The 25,480-nt window shown below is 38.6% G+C and overlaps 2 protein-coding genes across 2 annotated transcripts; both read right to left on the minus strand.

Moving 5' to 3' along the window:
• Nucleotides 1-384: 384 nt before the first annotated feature.
• LOC116246946 (folate-biopterin transporter 1, chloroplastic) lies at nt 385-12,021 on the minus strand. The gene is made up of 9 exons (XM_031618867.2): nt 11,668-12,021; nt 9,831-10,090; nt 8,082-8,146; nt 7,842-8,004; nt 7,090-7,238; nt 6,685-6,939; nt 3,355-3,523; nt 3,176-3,268; nt 385-1,475 (listed from the first exon to the last, which is right to left on the minus strand). Exons 1-9 carry the CDS (start codon nt 11,984-11,986, stop codon nt 1,158-1,160), a joined length of 1,791 nt encoding a protein of 596 aa, XP_031474727.1. The 5' UTR covers nt 11,987-12,021; the 3' UTR covers nt 385-1,157.
• A 7,354-nt stretch (nt 12,022-19,375) lies between these two features.
• On the minus strand, nt 19,376-21,704 carry LOC116249056 (FCS-Like Zinc finger 8-like). Its single transcript, XM_031622171.2, has 2 exons — nt 20,553-21,704; nt 19,376-20,001 (listed from the first exon to the last, which is right to left on the minus strand). The coding sequence occupies exons 1-2, from the start codon at nt 21,236-21,238 to the stop codon at nt 19,863-19,865; spliced, it is 825 nt and encodes a 274-aa protein (XP_031478031.1). The 5' UTR covers nt 21,239-21,704; the 3' UTR covers nt 19,376-19,862.
• Between the last annotated feature and the right edge of the window lie 3,776 nt (nt 21,705-25,480).

The following is a 25,480-nucleotide window of genomic DNA, read 5'->3' on the forward strand; positions in this document are numbered from 1 at the left end:
TTTCAAGGGTTTGTGAAAAGGAAAGACGTATGGTCTTGTATTTCAACTTGCTAAGCTGAACAGAACATAGGCAGCCCTCACAGCTCAATGATTTCCCACATGGGACTTCTTGTAATGCTCATAATGAAGGCTATGTCAATCATTTGAGCACAAAACGGTTCTTGTATTAAATGAAATCACATGCAACTCACATGCATTTGTCCTGCTCCCAGAATTTTAAAAAACAAAAAAAAGAAAAAACACCACTTAAATCTACCTTCCTCCTTGTAACACCGAACGTAACCATTATAATATTGTACTCCAATCATTTGAAACAACTACCTCATAACGCTCACCAAGCAATTGTTTGCAACCACCATAAGCTGATGCTATGGAGTCCAAGAGTAGATGATTTTAAATCGCGAAATAAATATATTAGCATCCCACAAGTCAAAAAGAGGTAGCAATATCGATTTTATATTGATAGACACGATGATCTGCATCAAGAACTAAGTTACACAAAGAAGTAGGTCGGGGCCCCTCTTTTGGCCAATGAGAGGGGTTCAAGAATATGGAATAGACAGCACACGTGGCTCCTGGTACTGCATGGCCCCACCATGTGATGATTCACTTGTGGCTAAAGGAGTGACAGATTGTTGGCAGACTGTTTCTTCCCGTTTTATCTAGAGATGTCTGGCGTCACATGAGATAACAACAAAACTGAGGAATACCTTTCTCGATGTTCACCAGAAGAAAACAAATAACAAGATCCGGTGATCACCAAATTGATGTCTCCCATGTGTGATGAAAAAAAAATGATTCCTCCATGTCCGAACATCTGCTGAACTTGTGGATAACCAGCGGTGAAGGAATATTTTCCTAGAAAGTTCAGGATAGAGTATGGTTACCAGTTCAGAAGCAAGGTAGAATTGTTTCCCCTGAATCTCGAGCAGGAACCAATGCCACAGCTTTTCCATACTGCCTCTGAACCAGTTGCCAAAACATGCTCTTATACCAGTCCAGTTTGACCGAAGGACTGCAAGGCCATGGCTGAGATATAGAAGCAGGAAAAACATCCTCCTTAACTTGGGTGACCTAGGTAACCCTAGACTGCTCTGTCACTTGGATCATTGCTAATATCAAGTGATTATCATTGTTTACTGTCATATACTTGCTGATCACTTCAGCTTCATTTCTTCCATACTCTGGAGGGCACTTTCCGGATCAACAACTGATGATTTATCTGAATTGTCTTTAGGAAGAAGGCCAAGCAGAGGTAGAGGAAGCAAGGAGCTGAGATTACAGAGTATAATCAATATTGGCAAATTTGTGAAGCTATCCTTTGTGATGCCAAAGAGTTGTGTGAGACCGGCACCAATCAGTCCTCCTGTGACACTGGCACCATTAGAAATAGACATCAAGGTAGCAAATAGGGTCGCTTCCACACCTGGAGGACATAGCCTTGCAGCCAACACCAGCACGGGCATGAAGGATGCCTGAACATAGATAGAACCTGATTACTTGACCATTTCCAGAGAAGCTCATAGATTTTTTGGAGAAAGAAAATATGGAAACAAATTAGCTAACTGCACAAATAAACAAGTTTGGTACTCATTACCCAGCAGAAGTTTTAGAAAAGAGACTTTTCAAAAAAGAAAACTCAAAAGAAAATCTAGCACCTTTAAGTTGAGTATTCACAACGCATCAAACATTTTGCAGGAAATATCTGACTGTTTTATTTTTGCAAATCAATCTTGTTACTTCATCATAAATTGAAAACCACCATGAGTGCAATAATAAAAGACAGCCTCTTTAGGATCCTGAAGCTGATACTGAAAATTGCATGCATTCCTCCAGCCTGATAGGCATCTGAAATAGATATACTAACAATTCAGCTTGAGCAAGGTGAATCTAGTTCAACCAAGCATGTGAATCATCATCAGGTAGTTCCAATCATCTATCGTGCAACCGATATCACATGGAAGACATATAATTGTGGTGGGTCACTTGAGGCCCTCAAGAATGGTCGTTTTGTTGTCCAAGAAGGAATGACAATGAATATAAAATAGGCTGGCCCACCATATATTCATTAGCATTCTGGATCGTCAGGCAATTTAAAAAAAAAAAAAAAAAAAAACCGTTGCTATTAGGCAAGATGCTGCATCACAGACCAATTTGGCTCGTGCAAACATTGGCATCTGGAAATTCTATTAGCATAATACACTCGACAGCAGAAGAGAACGTATGTAAGCAAAGGAGCAACTCCAGACCAACATCAGCAACTGTCCAACAAAACCAACCGATCACATAAAATTACTAGGGTGACCTGGCACTAGTAGGTCAGGCACCACTGTATCCTGAAGTGAGTGGTTTAAGCTGGTCAAATGATGATGTGAGAGTCACAGCATTGGAGTTTACTTCCATCATTCCATGATGTTGCATTCCAATAATTAAGAATGGTGTAGAGTCTGTAGACTATAGTACATGCCTGATATGCATGTTTTTGAATCCGCCATGTTGAAGAGAAAGACAAAATGCTATCGATAGATATTGGCTATCAATCTCTTGAGAAGACTACTAAACCATTAAAAAAAAGATCGAAGATGGTGCTACCATTTATTTACAAGAGGGGGAAAATGCGAAAATAGTAATGCAACATCGGTTGGCTCTGTCTACCTCCGAAATCTACATTGTCGAGCATAACTTTTATTCAACTCAGGGAGAATGATGCAGGAGCAGTTCATTTCATATTAGATTTAGATTGGATCCATACTCTTTGACGTAGTTCTTTATTTTTTTTTTATTTATTAGGTTGAGTTTGGATTTCATTTTGTTACTTTTGGATCCAAGATCCATTTAGTTAGGAAAGCTCTATTTAAAGGAAACGTGTAGATCATTTGGGGAAGTTGAAGATTAATGAAACCCTAATCCCTTCTTTTGTGTTATTGTCTTCCTTTATTTCTATGTTTTCCTTACATTACTTTCAATTTGTTTTCTTGTTCGTTGTTTAATTCGTAGTTTGCCGCGAGGATTAGAGCTAACCCTCTAATCACTGCATCACTTTAATTATCTTTTCTGTCCAACAAATATGATGTCTATACCAGTTGGATATTGTACTCGACTTATTCCAAATAGTATCATCCATGTTGGTATTCCCTTTCTCAAAGAAAATGTAAACAAGGATCAGAAGCATCACCTGACCAAGTACAGTTAAAATCAATGAATCCCCCATTGCAAACCACTCGTCACTAACACCAAAATGACGATTTATTCCAGTAACAAGGAGAACCTGCACATTGTGGATGTTTATTAGACTTGAACAAGAGATGCCTGCCAACAATTAAATAGGATGAAGAGAACATATGTGCCACTCACTTGTGTCATACCAAGACCTGAGCCTATAATTGTCATCCAAAGAAAAATTCTTCTCAAAGAGACATTCTTTAGAAATCCATTATAAAGAGCAACACCCATCAGTGAAGCAATAGAAGTGACAAGCTTCACACGTCCCAAAAATTCTGGGGTGAAGCCAAGTTTGTTTGTGCTGTAACCAAACCAACAAATGCTGATAAAGTTACTAGAAAATGCATGTGTTAAGGGGAAAGGAGATCAAGCATCAAATTTGGAGAGAAACAAAACAGAAAAAACAACATGAAAAGGTCCAATAACAAGAAATAAGGAAAGACCAAACTGCTTCACATTTTCCCATAAACAAAGGAACATCAAAACTTTAATCTAAGAAAAAGAAGAAACGGAAGTTTCATGCAGAAATATGAAGAACAAGCACTGGAAATTTTACCAAATACACATGGATTAATCAACTAGGAGAAAGGCCTCGAGCATGAGAAATGAGAGAGAAAGAACGCCAAGAGCAATTGAAGTGCTGCAAATATTCTCAAGGGACATCAGTACATAGGATGTCTGCTTGCTTCAAGTTCCCTGTCTCTTGCTTGCAGATTGAAAAGGAAAGAAAACGTTCTTTTTGAGAAGGAGTGACAGTATAGACCTTCAATAACATTCTATTTCAGATGGCAAACCAAAAAAAAAAAGGATATTGACCTGTTTCTCAGATACAACTACTTGTTTATTTTTTCCACCCTAAACATAAAGGAATTGCCAACGGTTATCTTGTGAGAACTAACTACTTGTTTATCACACCTCTCAGCAGTGATGATTTCATCCCACCATTACCTCATCCCTATCTCTCTCTCTCTCTCTCTCCCTCTCGCGCGTGCGCGCGCTCTGTCTCTGTGTGTGTGTGTGTATGGGGCTTCTAAAACCTGATAATATTTGCTGAAACTGAAACAATTTCAATTACACTTCCTTTGAAACACAAATGAAATTTCTCAACTGATTTCATTTATGCTTCTTTTTCACTCTGACACTTTCTAAATTTTCAACTTCAATGCCTAAATTAAATAGATTTTTATTGTGCATTGGCTATTTCATTTGCATATCAGTTTATGATTATTTATTTATAATTTCTAAATGTATCCATTGTGTTTGTGTGTGTGTTTGCATATATATGTACAGATCTGTTTCTACACCCAAGTTCTCCAAAATACTCCATGCTCATGTCCACGTTGTACCTGCACCAATGTGACCTATAAGTTATCAAAATCAGAAGTCAAACATAGGTAATTCAGGATCCTGGCAAGACTAACCAGGACTAGTTGGTGTGAGTCAGTCCATGTCAATTGACTATGATTACGTAAATACATATATGGAAACAAAAACAAAAACATAATATCTATAAAGACATATATTTATACAAAAGTTCCCATATACATCTATAAGTAGGGGATTAGTCAGCCAAACGAGTATGTTAACTGACTAGTTTGACCAGCTAGTCACTAGTTTGAAACACAGGTTGGTCGAAAACTGAATCAACCAACTAGTTGCAGTAGTCAAGATTTTGACAACTAAGGATGTTAAACCAGTGGAGAAAGAGCATATAACAGACAATTTTGAAAAGTCAAGTCCAGGACAGTAAGTATAATCCTCTCACTGCACAAGATTGTCAGATATTCTATTTTCAATGAGGCTGCCAATATTTTTCACATGCAGATGTCCTTAAATCCTTCTATATCTCCAAGTGGATGACATTAAAGATAAACAATTAATCATTAGGATATCATTCAATTCTCTCAGCTGCACTTAGCTATGCAAATTTTCTCTAAGGACTATAGCATCAGTTAATTACCACGATCACGATCTTTCTATGTACAACTTTCTTCTATGCATGCAAATCAAGGGACTTATTTCAGGTCAGTTAAGTGGCACAAGATTTCTACCATAAATTCAGAAGCCATTCCCAAACAACAATTTCTGAGCACTTTATTGTACACGAAATGCTCTCCTACCAGATGGTCTCTTAACTCACTTTTATGTTTGCGATGGATCTCCCATTTCCAGCTCCAGATGCTTCTGTAATGTTGTCCATTCAATAAAATCTTCTTTACCTATAAATGTCCAAAGGCTAATGTATACTGTGAAGCTAATTATGTTATATGCAACTGACATTCCTACTTTCCAGATCCAGCAGGGAGCTTGGCCATGCATGTGTCTTAGTGTTGTACTTATCGTACGATACGTGTCGTCGCGTTTCAAAAATGCAATACAGCACACCACCTGTATCATAAACAGGTGGTGTATCATGTCTGTATCGTACATATCGTATGATACAAGCATTGTATCGTACGATACATTTACAAATTACAATACAGTTACGATACGTTACGATACAGTTATGATACGTTGATTTTTTATGATTTTTTTGGAATTTTTTCTGTTTTTTTTTGTTTTTTTTTAAATACGATACAGTTACGATATTTTACGATACAACGTATCTTAAAGCCAGACTGATACGGCTTACGATACGCTTTTTACAACATTGATGTGTCTAACTGGTAAGGAGCATGGAGATGACAACAGCAAACCAGCATTTTAAAATCCAGCTGCATTGTCATTGTTCTCTTTTGTGCTGGAGCACTTATTTGAAAGGCAGCATTGTTAGTTTCATTTACTTTTTTTTTGTAATATTTGTAGTTCAGACTTCTCTTCCTCCTCATTTGACTTCTGCAGAATTGTCTTTGCATGGTTCCTCCTTATGTTTTTAAGGTAGTCCTATTCTAACAAAGTTTATCTGGAAGCAATCTACCCAAGAAAATAAAGTAGGGGTAGTGGTACCTTCATCAAGCTTTTTCTTTGTCTCCTTTCATCTTCATCAGTTCATAGATATAACAAGAACCCTAATGAAGAACTACAAGATGGCATCCTATTAACGTTGGAACAAGATCCCTGCTGATTACTAAATGTTCAAAAGCACTTCTCCAACCATGTGTTTCAGTCAGATTGCAACATCAAAAAAATGGATTCAGAAACCTTAACTTGCCAATTGTCATATATCCTACTTTCCAGTTGTAATGGTTCACTCAAAAATTGCATACCATTAGGTCTGTCTCTTAAGCAATTGAATTTTCTTTAATCGGATGTCTTTGGTTTGAAGGAACCATAGCTATATTACATGGACAGCTTTTCCCACCCATAACTGGAAGTCTGGAAGATTACAGCAATATCTATGTGATTAAGACTGATAATAGAACATAATAATATGGAAACAAAGTAATAACCAACCAAACATAAATCAAACAGGAAAAAATATCTCAAGCAACAAAAACAAACCACAAACTGTAAGAGACATACGTGAAAAAGAACATTGCTGAATCAGATTGTGGTGTCGCCTGCCATAGAAATATGAATAGTGTGGGCAACAATATGTTAGGCTGCCTGACAGTGTCCCACAACTGTGTTACTTGCTGAATAGTGCTCTGAGCAAAGCTGCTATTATTGACAGAAAAGTCATGCCCACTTTTTAGATCATGTATAGCCTTTTCTTTGACAAGAAGAGCGACAGCAGATGTCATCAGGGGAAGAAAGGCCGTGATACCGAAAACAAACCTGCAATTTAGCATGGAGATGGATGCTCTAAGCAAAAGAAGGCTACAGGAAACTTCCAGATTATATGCCGCCATGTCAAAACTTAGCATAACAATGTGGAGATAAGATACCACATTATAGACTCAAGGATTGTGAGATCATGTTCCGAACCTTGTGCCATAAGTATCCACCAATGAGCCACTAAAATAGGCACTCACAATACCACCAAAAGCAGAAGAACCCCAACATAGAGATTGCAAGGATCCAGAAGTGCTTTGTGTTTCACCACGAGCTCTTTCCACAACCATGGAATCTACAACCTGAGAAACATTCTTCGGATTCAGAAACAAGATGATAACCTGTAAAGGAAAGAACATGTGGCATACACAAAAGAACGATCTATTTATATGAGAAAGACCACTAAAAGAACATGACAGATTAGAATAGTTGGCTTTTTCTCTTTTTTTCCATAAAATTTCAACATTTATCCTCTGGAAGTGAATAGAAGACGAGAAAAATGAGTCAAGCTTCATGCAGAAACATGCACGCACACACACCACACATACATATGTGCATGTATGTATGTAAATAAGCATGTCTGCATGTATGCCCAAGCGTAGCTTTTATTTACTCACCTCAGAAACAGGAAATAAAATTAATCACCATGAAATTGATGTTCTATTTGAGTTTGGAAACATATTTCTGTTTCAAATGAAACTGCAGGTAGTTGTTTGAGCACCTTCTGAACCGATAATAATACGCTATTCTTCAGAAGGCTAACCATAGGGGGTAGGAGTGACATGAGAAAGGCAACAAAAGATAATAGAAACTAAAGCAACCACAGGTTCAACCAGTCACATTCATAATTACTGAAAAATGTCAAGAAAGTAATTAACCCAAACAGACAAAATGTAAATACTTACCACATCAGAGAAAGCAACTGAAAGAGATCCAAGAAGAATACAGAAGGCAGCATTATACTTGTTATCCACAAGGGTGGCCATCATACCCCATGAGAGAGCCCCCAGGAAACCAGAAAGGACAAGATATGATCTTCTTCGGTAACCAAAAAGTGGGAAGGAGTCACTGCAATGTTTGAGAAATTTACACAAGATTCATAAAGCTAAAATAGTTTTCTTGAAAGAGGAATAAATAGTACAAACCTGATAAAGCCATAGAGTGGCTTTATAAGCCAGGGTAGAGCCGACAAACCAGTTATGACTGCTGTCTGGATTAACCAAATGAAAATCATTAGCCTGCGATACAGTTCATGCTCCCATACAACAGCCGGCTGTCTTTATGGAAGTAATTCCAGTGGTGAAGAGAATAATGTGATGTTTTTATAGGAGATTCGGATGTTTGAAGACTGATAGGATGAAAATTTAGCATGCAAATTGGTAGTGAACATTAACTAATAACCCATACAAGGGATATGAGGAATTAAAGAGCAAGGGGCAAAAGGAAAAAAAAAATGCAATCACTATTTCTCTGAAAGATCATCAAGCCACATTTATAGATAGTTATATACACCAAACCATACTTTAATCAGCATTGAAATTTTCTCAGGATGTACCAAAGAGGTTACAAGTTCAATGACATCCAGATGGCTACATAGACAAGGCTCAGTTGGTCAATGACGCCGTTGGCTTTCCAATTCCTACTCACACGGGGACCCATTATTTAAATGTGTATTTGAAGTTTATCCTGTTTATTAACGCAAGTGTCTGCTACTATGTCCTGATGGCCCATTGCTTTCTAATCTTGATATGGTACTAGGCAATTTGATAACAAAAGATCAACATATCAAGAATACAAAAAGAAGTACAAAGTGAAAAATAGGAAAATCAACAAACTGAGAACATGACTAGTGCAAAATACTCGTCATTGTTAACCGACTGTAACTTGAGAGCTAAGGATGTCAAGTTCAGAAACAAAGCAATGGATCTCTTGTACTTAACTAATTTTATTCCACGATTCTTCCACTTGTAATTAATGTTGGATGCTTCTAAGTCCAGAGAATTTTCCATAGTACAATTGTTCCTTCTCAGAAGGCACCACAATAAAATCCAGATAACATATACATACATATATGGAAAGGTCCAAGGTCCCGTCTTTGAAGGGATAAATACTCCACAATCAAGAAAAGCAGATATTCGTAATAGTCTTACGAACTAAGGTTTTGAAAGTTGAAACATTATTAAGTCTTAAGAATCACAGAGTAAACGGAGTGATATAGCTTCTAGAATTCTAACGAGTATGGCTTTTGTCTCCTTCCATAATCTATAGGCCTTTTCAACTATTTAGCAGCCACTTAAGTAACATGGACTCTTCAAAATGGTTGCCACTCCTGAGTCAACACAAGTCAGATGCAGATACCAATGCAGCAACAAGAAAATTGCCTTTTCATTGAATCATTAATAAAATCATACTTTTCAATTTTAATTGTTAATTGCTAGTGTTATTGTTTGTGGACAATTTAATTGCTAGTTTTATTGTTTGAAAAAATACTGTGAAAACTTTATCATCACCACATCTGCACCCATGTTTTTTTTCTGAAAAATGACATACCCACACCTGAACTTGCACCCAGACCCACATGCGCATGATGCCATCAAGACCATGCTGTTGTTACATTTTAAAAATATGAAGGTACAAACATTTGACCTGCTCAATCATCATTACAATGACCATCCAACCAATCCATATAGCTTTATCATACAATGACTTTTGATATAGTTCAGTAAGTTCTAGAGACTCCCAGAGATGTGATTTTGAAAACAATCTATGTTTCAAAGTTATAAATTTCAATACCTATATGGAAAATTATTACTTAATATCCAAAAGGACTTCAGTATGATTATATAAAAGCCTAAAATTGACTAAAAGTCTAAAAGTTGATACATGGTTCTCACCTCTGCTGGATCAAGATGAAGGTCATCCTTAAAATAAAAGCTCACAGCAAGCCTGGAGAGACCTAAAACCCCTTGGACAAAATAAACCATAGCGACAGCAATGTTGTCTGGAGACATCTCTACCCCAAAAAATTTTATATTTTTCATATATATTGTTCTTTTGTGAAAAAAATTTGAACAATAAGAAAATGGTTTCCCTTCATCTTCTCTTGCAGATTTCTCATTCCCCATGATTTGTTGGTGTCTTGTTGATGCAGAACCTGGATGGAAATGGAAGTGAATCAAACATATCTTATATGCAAAAACGTCATGAACCAAAACATTACATTTGAATTTCAATGAACTGATCCTATTGGACTATGCCATATGTATGAACACAGACACACAACTGGAAAGACACAAGCTCGTGCAAATGCATACAAAGAAATCTGCATACAAACTGGATAGTGAAACAGAGCATCAGAAACTTAGATAGTGAAACAGATTCAAAGTTTAGAACATCCAGTCACAAAAAGGTACAGGATGAAGTAAGTTTAGATGAGAAAGAGGACAATCGGAGGATTTAGATTAGTGGCCCGATGCATATGATTATCTAAATACATATCTAAATACATGCTTTCATTGATGATCCAAAACAATGAGAATTTGATCAATAAAACACAGGCTTCATGGATACATAATCGGGATGCAACTTTGTTGAAATGTATGAATGATAACCCTTGTCAGCATGGGTCAGAATGCATGCATCCATCTGAATAATATGTGCTACATGGACACACGCTTGAGGGGGGGAGTGGGGAGAGGATAATCGAAATTTGCCCTGGTGACAAGTCTTTTTATAAATTTATTGTTGCCATAGTATCCAATCTCCCTGCATGCAGAATATGGCACATATTTGTCAATATCTGTGAGAGCATCACAAGCAGATTCCTGGGCTTTTCTCAACAAAGAAGATAACAGAAAAAGTAAGTCAAAAACTAAAGACTGAAAAAACTAACCGAGAGCCAAGAGATCTGAAAGCTTATTAGTGGAGTACATATGAAGTACAATAATTTGACTCTATCATGAATAGTTGTGAAATTTATGTTCCTAGTCCCATGTCACAACAAATACACCGGTTCTTGTTGACATTGCATTATATTTTTCTTTCTCCGGAATATAGTTCACCTAGTTGCACCATGGGCCTGCATTGTAAGAGATCTAAAGAGTACATGAAAGAATATGGTGGTAAGCGCGTTGTATATGATCCATGAACAACTAGATTCGTCAGGGTAAGTGTTTGTAGGCCTAAATTTTACCCGCATATGTGTATGTCTAGTTGGGTTCCACGCAGGAAGTCAATTCTTGGATGGTTGTCCAGTAATTGCTTCGTCTAGAGAAATAGGATGGTGCTGACTGATAACGTTTTCTCACAATACATTGAAGTTGTTAATTTCCGCGTGTTTACATTACTTTGTGTCCAGTTGCGCGTCATGAGAAACCTGCCTAGACAATCGAGTATCTATACAAGAAAGGATTCTAACACCGACGTCGTTACAGATCGTAAATCCATGTCTAGATATTGCAACATATGCATGTTTGGCAGGAAAATAGAAAAGAAACGAGTCTATACCACTCCGCTAAGCACAGATACGCTGCATAAGCAAGCACCATCTCAATTATTAAATGAATTTACCGTCTCACCTACATTAACCACAATCTGTAAAACTAAAGAAACCCACCTCCGATAAGATCTCTCACGACCACACAATGCAAAGAACCCCATGTCAACAAGAAGAAATCACAACCACACAAAATTGAAAAAAAGGAAAAGCCAAGAAAATTATCCATCACCCACAATTTCTCGAATCTCCGGGAAGGGCCACTTCTCGATCGATCGCCTCCGTTAGGGCACCATCAGGCTCCTCACTTCCCGACCGGTAGGAGGCCGCCACCGCCGGCATTTTCGTTCCCAGATTACTGAAACGGCGCTGCCGGCGCGTCCTTGGCTTTGGCTGCCGTCGTTTTAGAGCCCAAGGCCTACCTACGGGGCGAAAAGTGGACGACGACCTCCAGGGAAGCGGGAGAGGGCGGAGAAGGGAGGGAAGAGGAGAGAGAAGTTGTGGGGAACGTGAAGAGGAGGAGATGAGGGACGTTCTTGTGAGTGACGTCTGCATGTTAGGAACGGTGGAAGTGGCTCTTCGGTCGTTCACCCGCCAATGTTGGAGTTTTGGAGTCAATGAAAATTCAATATATCCTTAACTGATTTTACCAAAATGCTCTTATATTTTTCCTGACTTGTCCTTGTTAGCGTGCAAAGAAATTTTAACGCCTTTAACTTTTTATAATCACTAAAAAGGGGCCCTGTGGTTCTGAATTTTTCGGTTCAGAAAAAAAAGAAAGTGTTTTAACATAGTCCTGAGTTTATCCCAAAATTTTTTCCCAAATTTTCACTTAAAATATTAGCAACAAAAAAAAAAAGCAACTAAGTTTATATTATTGTTGAGATGCACGTAGAGCATCCACGGCTAATGGGGCACAACAAGTCCAACCAGTTCCAAGTCGCAGCTCAAGTTCAAATGTATGTTTGAAAGGTCAACGAGTCGAGTTCAAGTTGTAAGAATCGAATGTAAAAATATAATGAAAGAATAGTTAAACAAGTTCAAAGCATTAAGAGGAAATGTATATACACAGAAAGAGTCAAAATGAAGAAGAGAGAGAGAGTCAAATAGATGGGCCAAGGCCATAGACAAAATGATCGAGGCAGGCGTTGCCGAGCTCGCTGAAGGAGTTTGAGTTAGATGTGATTTTCTCAAAAATCAGGGTCGTTTTAGAAACGGTATCACACTAAGTAAGCTTTCAAAAAGTTAGATTTTTTTGTTGACATATCTAAAATGAGATTTATTAGTGCAAGTTGTTGACTTCAACTTTGAAAAGGTGGAAAAGAACTTTTCCCCAACACCCCTACCTTGTTATCCATTTCTCATGCATACTCGTCTTTTTTTTTTAATTTAATTTTTCAAATTCATGACATCCGTTTTTACATGCCAATAACCTAAGTTGGTAGTTAAGAAGCTATGATTAAATAGGACATCAATCCTAAAAAGCATTTATTTAATTAATATGCATTTTTTTGTAGGAACACGTACGTAACGTTCTAATTGAGTTGAGCTACATAGTTTGTGGCTTCCTTATGACAAACCTGCCAACCTAACTATTAATCAATAAGGATATAAACTGTCTGGATTAATGTTGGATCCAGCCTTTACTCAGATCCAATACCAAACTCGGGTTCAGATTCAGTTGTATAAATGATTGTATGTTACAGAAGAATATGCCCTGCCCTGGGCATTATTTCTCTTTGAAGAATATGACTCAGGATTGCAAACTTTTTTTTTTTTCCCTCAAAAGTAGTAAAGCACTGCAGATGATGCATTCTTCATTGTGAAGAGGTCTGCTCCTGTCGTATCTATAAAAACGACTACAGTGCACATATTTTGCACTGTTACTCTTTGGATTCAAGCTCAAAACTTACTGCATTTTGTAATTAATCCGGTGAAAAAAAGTACTGGAATGAAATGAATGCGAACAGTTGAGGTCTAAGTTATTAGAGCACGATGATATAAGGCAATGCCATTAATTTTTGTGCACCGGCAGTTTATGGCTGTGCTGGAGATGCCATTTGTACGGACACCCTTGCCCATCTTCTCAACAAAAGATGGTTGACTTTTGCTTGTCTGTTTTATATATATATATACTTAGTCTTGAACCAAGACTAAGTCTCTTGCTATAAACAACTTGAGGCAGTGGCTCAAGTTTGCAGCATCTAGCTTTGAGGTCACATCCTTATGTTCATTTTTCATACTCTTATACGGGAGGTCTAGTTAGTCTCCCTGGTTCTCGCACTTTTATTTCTATTCTTGGTGCGATTGATAAGAGTTTTCACTTAAGTCACATAGGTACTTTAGTAAGGTCCTTTTACCTATGTCGTCCTACTTAAAAGTGGTACTTGAACACAATTAGTTACTTTTAAAATCAAAATTTGATCCAAACTACTTAATTTGCTTGATTTAGTTTGTTTTTAACTCAATTTTTATTTAGTTTTTTAGAGTTATGTTGGTTAACAAGTAACATTTATATCATTTGTTTATTCAAATGTTGCTTTTATTTTATTTTTTGTGATATATATATATATATATAATTCTATCGTACCCTCTGGTATCCACATTTTCTAAAATTATTGTATCCGCACTCGTACCTACGTGACGACTTAGAATTTCAGTGTGTTTCCCTCTTAAATCCTCGGCCATGGCAGCTGCCTTGAGAGTTTATTGCAGCGGCCACGGGTGGAGCTAAGGGGAGGCCCCTCTTCAACCTGGGAAGGTTTAAAATTGTTTGAAAAAACCAATTTGGCTCCTGTATAAATTTTGAAAACTGTATATTGGTCATCCCTTGAAACAAATTCTGATCCCTTGAAAACTGGCTCTACCACCTATTGGAACTCATATCAGATCCAAGGTCAGATCTGATATCCGGAGCTAACAAAGGCACATCCCTACTAGGGGTTGGAAGAGCAACTAGCAAAGGAGACGTGTTTTATGGTGATGGATAATCATCCTAAGCAAGGTTCAGGGTCGGAAAGAGGTGTAAGTTACATGTGGGCAATTGCCCACACTGTGCCCAAAAATTTTATATTTTTGTATTGATATTTTTAGCAAAAAATTTTCCATGTCTTTTAAAAAAAAAAAAAAAAAATTTACCTAGTGTCCTTCAGTTAGAATTTTCTTTCTTCCCATCATTGAACAATGAAATATGCAGGGCGAAGCTTGTAAATCAAGGCTCCAATAGATCGACATGCACTCGATTATGAATATGCGGCCATGATCATGTGATAATTAATTATCAAATAATGTTTGCTTATCTTTAAGCAATAGTATTCTTATCCATAAGAATTCTTAACATCCTGACTAAGAGGATAAGCTCAAGGTGGAAAGACACTTCAAACATTTTCTTTTTCAATTTTCCCTTTTTCTAATAAGCAAGTTGAGTCGACAGAATATGGGACCGGACCTGTCTCTTCAGGCCCCCGTCTATTATACCCGCATCTTTCAGTTGGGCTCTATGAAAAAAAAAAAAAAAAAAAGTTGATGTTCCTTTTTTTTTTTTTATTTGGAGGTGAGTTCTATTCACATTTTTATTTTTACAAAAAATGATCTTATTAATTAATATAAAAAAAAGAACATAATAGGTAAGCAAGAGGATTATTTATGTTATTGAAACACATTCTTAAAACAAACATTTGAACAACATCGTGCTCTAATTCTAAGAACATGAAGTCATTACAAATGTTATTTTTATATCTAACAATCAAAAGCTGAACATGATCATATCACATTTCTTGAAATAAAACGCATATGATTCAAATTTCGATTTATAAATGCATCTTTGGCTATGGCGAGACTTGATATCTGGTCAAGCAGAAAGGATACATGGAGTCCACCGCAGAAGATGGTTGAATTGAATTTCTTCACAGTACACTGAAAAGTTTTTAATAGATTGAATAGTTAAATGTTGGAATGGAGTCCAATATATTTGTTTTTCCCCCTTTGTATAGCTGTATCAGAGGAAAATATATAATTTAAAGAACACGGTTGTCTGTTCTTCATTTATAATATTGTAACTAATTTGAAAAGAAACGATCTAATATTAGAATATTTGCGACAACGCTGGGATGCAATGATTATATTCCTGTATCATAATGTGCATCGGAAATGTATAAGCAGGCAACCATATCAGAATCCAGATCATAGTCATATTAAAAGTTCCTAGTGGAAATATAAAAATGGTATATATATATATATAAACCAGTGACCCCTATAGTCAGATGATTATCTTTTTATTTTGTATCGCCAAAAACTGTTAGTATGTACTGGGGCCATTACAACAGAGACTAATATGCATGTTATTTCCTTAATATTTTAATAAATCTCAGTAATTTTGGTATTATTTTAATAAAATAAATTCACAATGCCCAAAATTGGTTTTTATTAAATAAGAACCAAGCGTATTTTTACCTTTTATGCCCCATTTTTTTTTTTTGGAAGAATTCACAGCTGCGACTCGGGTCCATGCTGTTTAATTAATGCCACCGCACGGCCACATCATTATAACGACGAAAGCGACTTCAAATCTTAAGACGGTGCATGTATGATGCCAATTCTGTTTGCCTGCAATCGTATTTATCTTTACTCGGAATAATGTAGTGTAAGTTAACTCGTCCTATATATTTGAAACCCTCAAAATCGTTTAGATGTCCATAGAATATGTGCTTTGAAGTGCACACTCAGATCAGACAAGCACCCATTATGTGAATGAATGTTTTTTTCTGTCCACATATTCTAACTTAACTTGGAAGAAAACATGCAGATGCCTTTTGTGATTTGTCTCTATCTTGTATACGACAGTGATGCGGCCAACATCATCGGTTTAGAAATGATACAAACCAATATGGTGTAATAAAGAAACCTTTGGAATACAATTTCCCCGCTTTCATACATCTAATCTAATCCTTGAAATTGTTCATCCAAGTTTGGACAAAGAAATCTTTCGGCCTTTTATAGCATACCGCCACCTACCCAATGTATTGCATTCGGTGGCCGTGATTGAATGGAAGCATGTCTCTCTTTTTTTTTCTCATTATATTGTATTATGTTATATTATATTTTGTATATATCGGATTAGAAGCTGTTACTGAACTGAAAACTTAAAAAAAAAAAAAAAGTGTAAAATCAGTTACCAACTTCTGATCCATTTAACGAATCATCCGATGGTCCGCCACCGACTGTAACCTCTTGTCCTTTACTAAAGAAAACAGATCGAAATATTCTGTGATGCTGCGAATGGGGGTAGGTGGCTTTCTAGAAGCAGGCATTGTTACCTTTTTTTACCCAGTTAAAGTTTCATTAGAACTTCATTCTCAAAGTGAAAGGTGCACTACTATTAGTTCAATGCCTTCACCAAGTGTTAACCCATTTAGTTTCACCTGGTTAAGCACCAACTGTTTAGAAAAGCTCCAACATTTGGCTGGGAGGAAGGTTTGTTTAAGGCCTTCAAGAAGGAGGCCAGCGGTTCGAAATAAGTTGTGGTTCGAACTTTTGACCTCCTATCCAACTTAAAATCCTTAAAAAGTCGTCTCGCAACAGTAACATATTGTTACTGTCTCATAAATCTGCTAAAAAAAAAATGAAATATATCATAAAACACTTGTTATAGTATTCTGTAAATCTCCTCTACTTTTTGGATTATGTCCACAGGACGGTAATAGATAGTTACTCTTGCCAAACAATCTCTAAGGGGTCATTTGGCGTTAGGAACAACGTACTACCGTTCTATGAATCTGCCTCAAAATTATTATGTATTTCTACTATAATTTTAGGGCTGATTCACCAAACATTCAGTACAGTGTTCTTGAGCCTGCCCACCTTCATCTGTGAATGGAGCCAAGAGGCACACACACGTATCAAACTTTTGACCGACCTTCCCCAAGTAGAAGATGAGAGAACCCAACTTGCCAATCTAAAGGGGGAGAGCGAGACTTGAATTCTGATCATGTTTGGGCCAATGCAGCAGTTCATTTCACACAGCATAGTTAGGGTCACTTGTTTTAACTAAGGGTGCCAACATCTCGAATCTTCACAGTGGGTCCAGATGTGGATCTAATCCACAAGGTACTAGTAATATATGTTAATTGATCATCTCAGATATAGGATCCTCATTTTTATACTGAGACCTCCGACGTCCATTTATTGATTTGAAGCCCGAGAAGAGATCCACGGACCGAAATACAAGATTGCAATAATTTCGTCAAATAATTAATAATTACTATATAATTTGTATTAAAGAAGACCAACAAATTATGAGAGAAATGTTTGGATGGCTTTCTTTGGCTTTACATTTATATAAAATGAGATGGAAATGAACAGTTTCATTGAAATTCAAGTTAGGGAGTAAGCCTAAAGCTTAGTGCTCACAATACGGACCAATGATCCTCGCAGATCATGGCCCATGATTGCTAATTAAGGCTCTGGAGATTGGTTTTTGCTGCTGGAACAAACTTACCTTGCAACAAAATAAATATGGTATCCATGGAATTGAGAAAAATCATCACTTGTGAAGTTTCCAAGTCTGTCGACAGGATTTAGCGATTGATTCAGCGGCGAAAGATGAAAAGAAGTCGATGGTGTCTCTCATCATCGGGAAAGAAAAAAAAAAAAAAAAGATTATGAACAGTAGGCCTGGATTTATTGCAGAAGACTAATTAGAGAAATGAAATCGTTAAGAGATCAGCGTGGCAAGGATCATAAGTTTGCTGACCTACTCCTCGTTTGGCGACTCAGTAAGATCTTTCTCGATAATTTTTGGGAGCGCAATGCCCTGTTCAACTGGGAAAAAAGAATGATCCGTCTTTCAATTATGTCTGCTTAGAGAAGATTAGTATACCACTCTGGTTGTAATGTAGGATTCAAGTTTCCAACCAACCGGCAAGAAAGGAAACTTGAATCCAATAATAAACAGAGCTTACTGAAGAACGCATCCATATTACTAAACAATGCGCACATATATTGCCAGTAGCAGAAGACCAACACATTGGAATTAATTTATTGCTAAAACTTGCACCTGATCGCTTTCTTTTCGCTGTTCCACCCTTAGAAATCAGGCTAATTTTAGGTGACCAAAAAGATGCTCCACTTCACTCATAATAATTAGATTCTAACTGCAACTAGCCATTAATTGCTAGTTTTATATTAATCAGCAGAAGATGCAGTACAATTAAGACATAGACTAATAGTTGCTTTAACAGGCAAAAAGTTTCTTGCTTCTGTGAAAACTCCAATACCAATTAGTGAGGTCTCCTGCTATGTTTACTAGAAAAGCAACAAAAAAATCGCTGTCACAGCACACATTATACGCCGTGATGATAAGCATGACAGGACTTCTAAGCTGTTTATGCCAAGAACCTTATGTTGGCAGTCACATGGCCGACCAGCACCCCTGTATTCTAATGCTCTGATTTAACATCTTAAAAATAATGACAATCACAACAGTATCAGTAAATCATTGAGGGAATGGAGAAAAAAGCCTATAGCATTAGGTTAGGCCTAATTTTTCAACAATATTGAATCTACTTTCAGTATAACTTTTAACATAAGGGATTAGGACATTCAGTATATAATATGATTTCCTTCTTGTCTTCATGCATATAGGTTGCTAGACCTTTTAGTGTTTTATATTGCAAGTGGGAAGTACCTCCATGATATCCTGCTCTTAGAATTATACTTCATGTAGAATTTTGAATCCTGGTTCAGTAACGTGAATGTAAAAGATTGGGTTCCACAAAAGTAAAGATGAATAAAGAGGGACAGGTGCTTAGATGAAACTCCAGGACAAGAGAATTCATCAGCAATATATAATGCGACTCAATAAGACATCCCCTCCATATCAAGTTTTTTATCTACCACTCGAAAGAAAAAAAAATGCAAGAATTTTGAGATCGATCTGATCCAGAGTGGGGGCAAAAATTCATTTCATATTCATAAAAATATGATGGAACAGAAGATAAATTCGTAGTTCATACATCATCTAGCAAAAACTGTTATGAACCAACAGTACCCACTCTAATCACCATTTGACATCAAACACCGTTTCAACTAAGCTTCATCGGAATACAATTCATGGCGTGTCCTCCCTACTAGATGAATTTGATTTTCTGATTCCAATCTCTCCTCTCTGCATTTTCATATATTGGCATGAAGAAACTGAAGCTGCCGGCATAATTCTGTGGATATGGCGACTGAACTCCATCGGCTAATTCAAAAAAAGAAAAGAAGAAAAAACAAAACTATCCCTGCAGGCCCCAAGTACAAAATCTCTCTCACAGGGGAACACGAACGAAAAAAGAATTTACATAGAGGTTGTCCGTGGCTGCCAGGAATCACATACAGCACCTCGGAAACAGATCAAACGATTTTCCAACTCCAAAAATTGCTGCTCCTCTCAGCAATCAGCCTCAAAGATTTCCCGACAATGAGCCTGTGCCGGAGACTCAAACGAGTTGGATGTTAGTTTTTCCATTCTCTCATCAAAAAGAATCTCTTGGTCACGGCACTCGCTGCTGCAGAACGCTTTCTCACCCCTGAAAATCATGGACAATGAAAGCATAAACTGCTTGTACAACAAGTCTCAGTTCATTCCAAGAAGTAAACAAGGTTTGGATACATGAAAAGAACAAGAGGGTATCAAAAGCTTACATCCACAAAGCAAATCACAAATTAAAACAATAATAATAGTGACTAAAGATTGAAACAATAGTTTTAATATGACATATAACAAACTGTTGAAAAAAAAGGATGGGTATAAGTGCATAACACCGCAAAGTTGAATCAAAGAATAACTCGACGCAAAAAGAAACCAAGAAAAGCAACGGTTTCCAATAAAGGAGTAAACGCTAAAATAAAGACCGTTCTTTATCAATTCAAAGGATGCGAATTTAGTGAAGATCAACTTCAAGCTTCAATGTCCGATACGAACAGTAACTTCCTCCTTACTGTTTCACTACTGATCATCTTGACATTCGTACAGATTATCCAATCATTCATTTCAAACAACTATCGATTGAACAACCAAAAAACAAATTGCAAATGCAATCAATCTTATTGTGAACGGGGTTTGAGGCAAAAAACTAACCTATACATGAAGATATCATCCTTCTCGCCGAGCTTTTTCTTGCAAAAATGGCAGAAGCTCAGGAAATCATCCAAAGGGAAAGCTGCCCTCCGGCTGTTAAAGGCAGGAGACTCCTTCCTGCTAGCAGGAAACTCTGCAGAGGAGCTCTCAACGATTCGGTCGCCATAGATATGAGTGGTCCTCGGGTTCGGCCCGTGCGTGATGACACAGGTATAGTCTTCCGAGAGCTCCATCTCCCTCGGCGTCAGGCGCCCTGTAAACGGCTCCGGCAACCCGAAATTCACCGGGACCAGCGCCGGAACGGGGGACTCCGTTCGAGGGGGGATCTGAATCCTGAGCTGTGAACCAAAGAGAACCATCTTGTTCTCTGGCTTACACAGCCCATTCTCCACCCCGTTCCCATTGTCCAATGCATCAACCAGACCAAGCCCAACCCATGGGTGGTGCTTACACTCACTAACTGAATCAGGTGACTTAGATCTCTTGTCAGACCAGAAGTAGTTCCCAAAGCCAGAAAATGGCTTGCTATCAAGAATGGAAGTTGGGCTCATTATGGACTCACCCTCATGAATCCCCTTGGTGCTAAAGCCTATGAACAATCTATTAGACAGCAGGGTACCAGAATACGCATTCTCACACACCACAGTGGCCTTAGTACCAACTCCCCTGGACCTCTTCCTCAACATCAGTCTCTCTCTCTCTCTCCCTAGCCTTCCTATCTCCCTCACCAAAAGAAACCACAGAAGAAATAAAAACCGAATCAGTGGAAAGCCATCACACAACCACGACGAGGAAACCACCGTGAGGACTCACAGTGGTGACACCTCGGATATTGCTTCCCGAAAGAATCTGGCTCAGAACCCAAAAACCACCATTCTTCTACAGAGAAGGTGCGGTTTTTGGAGTACCAACAAAGGGATAGAAGCCCAAAGGTGTTTATTTCATCTCACAGCCGCAAGACCGATGAGGGCAGCCACCATTTTAGAGTGTTCAAAGAGTTTCTGTGAGATGAATCAACCATCTCTGGAAGGGAGACGAAGAAGTTGGTTCCTTCAAGAAGGAGGAGTCAGCCATGAACTTATAAGAGAGAGGGAGGGACTGCGTGAGAATCAGAGAGATGGTGGTTTCGGTAAAACCGACATTAGAGGAACCGGCAACGCTGCTCGAGCTTATATAATCGAGCCCATGGCTTCCTTTTTCCCACTATCTCCCTATTTTTCTTCTTCATCCTCCATTTTTTCTTTCTCCGGTAGAAGGATTAAGAAAAGTAGATGACGCCAAAAGTACGTCTCACCGTATGGTAAAACCCCCAAGTGTCGTACACTAGCTAACCTGGGCTCGCCCGCACTGTATTTATATCCGGCCAACGGGTTTACCAAATTAGACATCAATACCTGCACATGGACGAAAAGGGCTGCCACGAGGGTACTTTCGTACTATTTCTTTCCACTCTCCTCCATCTCACGCCAGACGGATCGGGTCGTACAGTGTAAGGGCATTTATTGGGACGGTCTAGTGACGAAACAGGCCCACGTTATCTTCAAAATACCAAACCTGCCACGTTAGATTAAACAATGAGGGAAGTTGGATTATTCTATCAATTTTTCAATTATTGGAGGGCAAAAGAGTCATTTTAGATTCACTAAGAGGATTCTCATACAACAATTTATTCAATGACGAACGTATCCCTAACCCAAGTCCCAGGCTGAATTACTAACAGCGACACAATTACCGAGATTGCCCCTTCTCCTGCTCCCCAACCCAAAGTTTTGAATTGGGAATTTCTCCTCCGATCAGGGGCGAATCGTAAACGTTTATTGCGTCACCAGGACGTTCTCTTTCCTTTTCTTACAGGGGATTGATTATATTATACAGTGAATACATTTAAAACTTGTATTCAATCAATTCTTGGAATATCTCCAGAGTTCCGCAGTCAAGGACGGAAATAGACCTCTGTGCCGTGGAACGTACGTTCTGACATTTATCCCGTACAATGTCCAGACTGCCCTCCATTGATAGCAACCGAAAGCTCGCGAACGACTTTTGAATCCATCGAAAGAAAACACCGTTTTAGAGATGCCAACCGATTCAATTTCAAAATGAACAGCTTCAGAAAAGAATCAAGGACAGGCGGCGGTTGAACCCGGTTCGATGCTTGTGTCGGTTGAGTGGGCACGAGACTCGGGAAAGACCGACGAAGAACCGGAAAAGAACGATCCGTAATCGGGGACGTAGCTGGTGAGGGTATTTCCGACATTTCAAAGTCAAACCCCAAAATCGTACCCGTAATTATTAGGAGGGTTAATGGAGATCAGAACCGCGGTATTAACTGCGCGCCGAACGGACGTCCGCCAACGCCGTTGAGAGCCCCACCGTCGGCTCAGTCCTTCCCTTCTTCCGGTGGGACCCGCGAACGGGAACGGTGGAGGGTTCACGGACCGTCCGAACCCGCGCCACGTCATCGACGGCAAATGCACCTGGGCCTGCCTGCCGGTCATCGTCACGGTGGGGGCCCACCTTCTCTCTCTCCACGTACTGCCTGGGCCCCACGCGTTACAGCATTTTTATCCTTTTCCACTTTTCGGGAAATTTGACAGGCCTCGACCCGTTTTGCCGACTTTACCCCCCCATGAAATCCGAAACGACCTATCACGTCCCCTCCCTCCAGCGGAACCGGACCCTACCTGCTAGGATTTGACCCGGGTCGAGGTCCTGACAGTGCCACCGGATTTGCTTGGTGGTGCTCAAGTGGGGTTTATATAACTAAAAGCCGTGTTTTACATTGATAAAGTGCAACATAAATATTAATTTAATAAACAAATGGAAATAATTAATAAAAAGAAAAAAATTAACAAAGAAAAAAGCGATCATTCTTGTGAGTGAAAAGGATTTTTTGCACCACACGGGGACCATGAGGAGAATCCTTGTGAAAAAAGCAGAGATGTTAGTAGGCACTGTTCTTGTTTAAAAAAAGATGATCAATCTTGTCCTGCATCATAAATTCATCTTTATATGTTACTTACAAAATTTGCAACCACATATTCTATTTGAAAGATTGGATGGAGTATCTTTGACACAGATGATGTTGATTGACACAGTAACTGTTCATAATTTCATGGTAACTTTCGCGGTGCGCTTTTTTTTTTTTTTTTTCGTGATTAGTGGTTGAGCAGCAGTTTGCATCTCTCGAATACTTCACCCTGAAAGCATTGCAATAATGGCCTCTAGTTTACAAAGATAGGCTAGCAAATAGACATCGATGGGATTGAACCCTTCTCTCCATCTCCTGCAGTCTATTGAAAGTGATCAAAAATTTCTTGTTTGGCTTTGGCTTATTATATATATATATATATAGAGAGAGAGAGAGATTGATTTTGACTTCTATGTTCATCTCTCTCAACATTAGAATGGATAAAGAAGAAAATTTCTTGTCAAAAGAAAGTTGGATATATTTTGCTTTCACTGCTGTCTCTATAAATAAATGCATACAGGATAGTTAGGTATCAATGGATTTGTAGGTGGCGTTTGATTGCCCTTGAAGTGAAGTTTTGAAAATCCATCATTAAATATCTATCAAATCAAGGTAAACTTTCACAACGGATTTCTAATGGAAGGTGAGGTTTTTTTTCCCTTCTCATAGGACTGACTGGGATTTCTTCAAAGTCTCAAACAGTTTTTTTCCAGTTAAAAAAGGAATAGGAATGCTAGCAAACTGATATTATTTTTGCCATTTTTTTTTAACCTGTCTTTAAAGATAACGGAAAGAGAGAGAGGACGTCAGGACACCAAGTTCAATTTAAGAAAATCCGGCAAATCAATACGGGTCCAGACCCGCAATCCGAAGATGGGGACCCCGGGGCACTTTCGTCACTGTTCTTTCCACCTCCCCCCACCTTCGCACCGGGACGCGGTAAAAACCAACAATAAAGGCAAAAACGTGAAAGGAATGAAAGAAAAAATTACCACATGGGGCCCACCTGTGGTCATGAGCATTTTTTAACCTCATGAGAGTCATTTTCCCTCTCCCCCCTCCTACCTCCTAGTCTCCGACAGTGAAAGAAAGAGGGAGGGCTCTTTCTCTCTCTGCCTCTGATCCCGAGGTAAAAAAAAAAAAAAAAATCTGCCTTTGTCTTTTTTTACCCCACCCGCAACGGGACGCGGCGTGCCCAAGGAACCACGAGCCATCCTCGCCGTCCCTCGAGGAGATCCGACGGCCGTCGTTAGAGATTCTCCATCGCACTAGGATGGCTCGCTGCTGCCACGGCCAGTATCCTGTCGACACGTGGTTTACTGTACACGTGTAAGCATTTTGACTAAGCGCGCCGATGGTGGGCCCCGCTACTTTAAAAAGGATGAAAAAGAAGGCGCAGTAAAAAAAAATAATGGCTGTATTCAAAGTCGGGAGCTGCTACCCATGACCCAGACAGAGATTTTTTTTTTTTTTACCCTGAAGAGCGGATTCCCGGATATGCCCCTCTCTGTTCTGAAAGCGACCGCTTTTGTCCTCTCTCTGACCAAAAATTTATGCCGCCTTTTGTCTTGTTTCGAGTCCCATGCCTACGTGCTTGGCGCGGAGCGGTTAGGCTGCGATTCTTTGAGTCCGGGCTCGATCGCCGTCTAATTTCCTTTTTTTCTTTCTTTTTTTTTTTTGAGTGTTTGCGAAAATATTGTGAGGCACCGAAGAACTTGGAATTGAGTCGAAACTTCGACTTCCTTTCTAATCACTCGAATTTATAAGTCATAATCGATAGGAATTCTGATTCAAATCACAAAGCAATGGGATTGAGTTGAAACTTCGACCTCTTTTCCAACTACTCGAATTTATAAGTCATAATCGATCCGCGGGATTCTAACTGATTCAAAACACAAAGCAAACAAGTTACTGAGGCGTTTCTTATCCAAGTACTCGCCCAGAAACGAAAATTCCC

Source organism: Nymphaea colorata, chromosome 2, assembly GCF_008831285.2.
Source record: "Nymphaea colorata isolate Beijing-Zhang1983 chromosome 2, ASM883128v2, whole genome shotgun sequence".
NCBI lineage: Eukaryota > Viridiplantae > Streptophyta > Magnoliopsida > Nymphaeales > Nymphaeaceae > Nymphaea > Nymphaea colorata.

Bases quoted from the DNA above. Each gene is read 5' to 3' on its own strand.
- LOC116246946 (XM_031618867.2), bottom strand. From the start codon at position 11,986: ATGCAGACGTCACTCACAAGAACGTCCCTCATCTCCTCCTCTTCACGT. The intron at 8,005-8,081 runs GTTTGTACTATT...CAAACATTGCAG, and splicing joins CCACTCTATGGCTTTATCAG to TGACTCCTTCCCACTTTTTG. The intron at 1,476-3,175 runs GTGATGCTTCTG...ATCTATGTTCAG, and splicing joins TTTTAACTGTACTTGGTCAG to GCATCCTTCATGCCCGTGCT.
- LOC116249056 (XM_031622171.2), bottom strand. From the start codon at position 21,238: ATGTTGAGGAAGAGGTCCAGGGGAGTTGGTACTAAGGCCACTGTGGTG. The intron at 20,002-20,552 runs GTTAGTTTTTTG...CATGATTTTCAG, and splicing joins GATGATATCTTCATGTATAG to GGGTGAGAAAGCGTTCTGCA.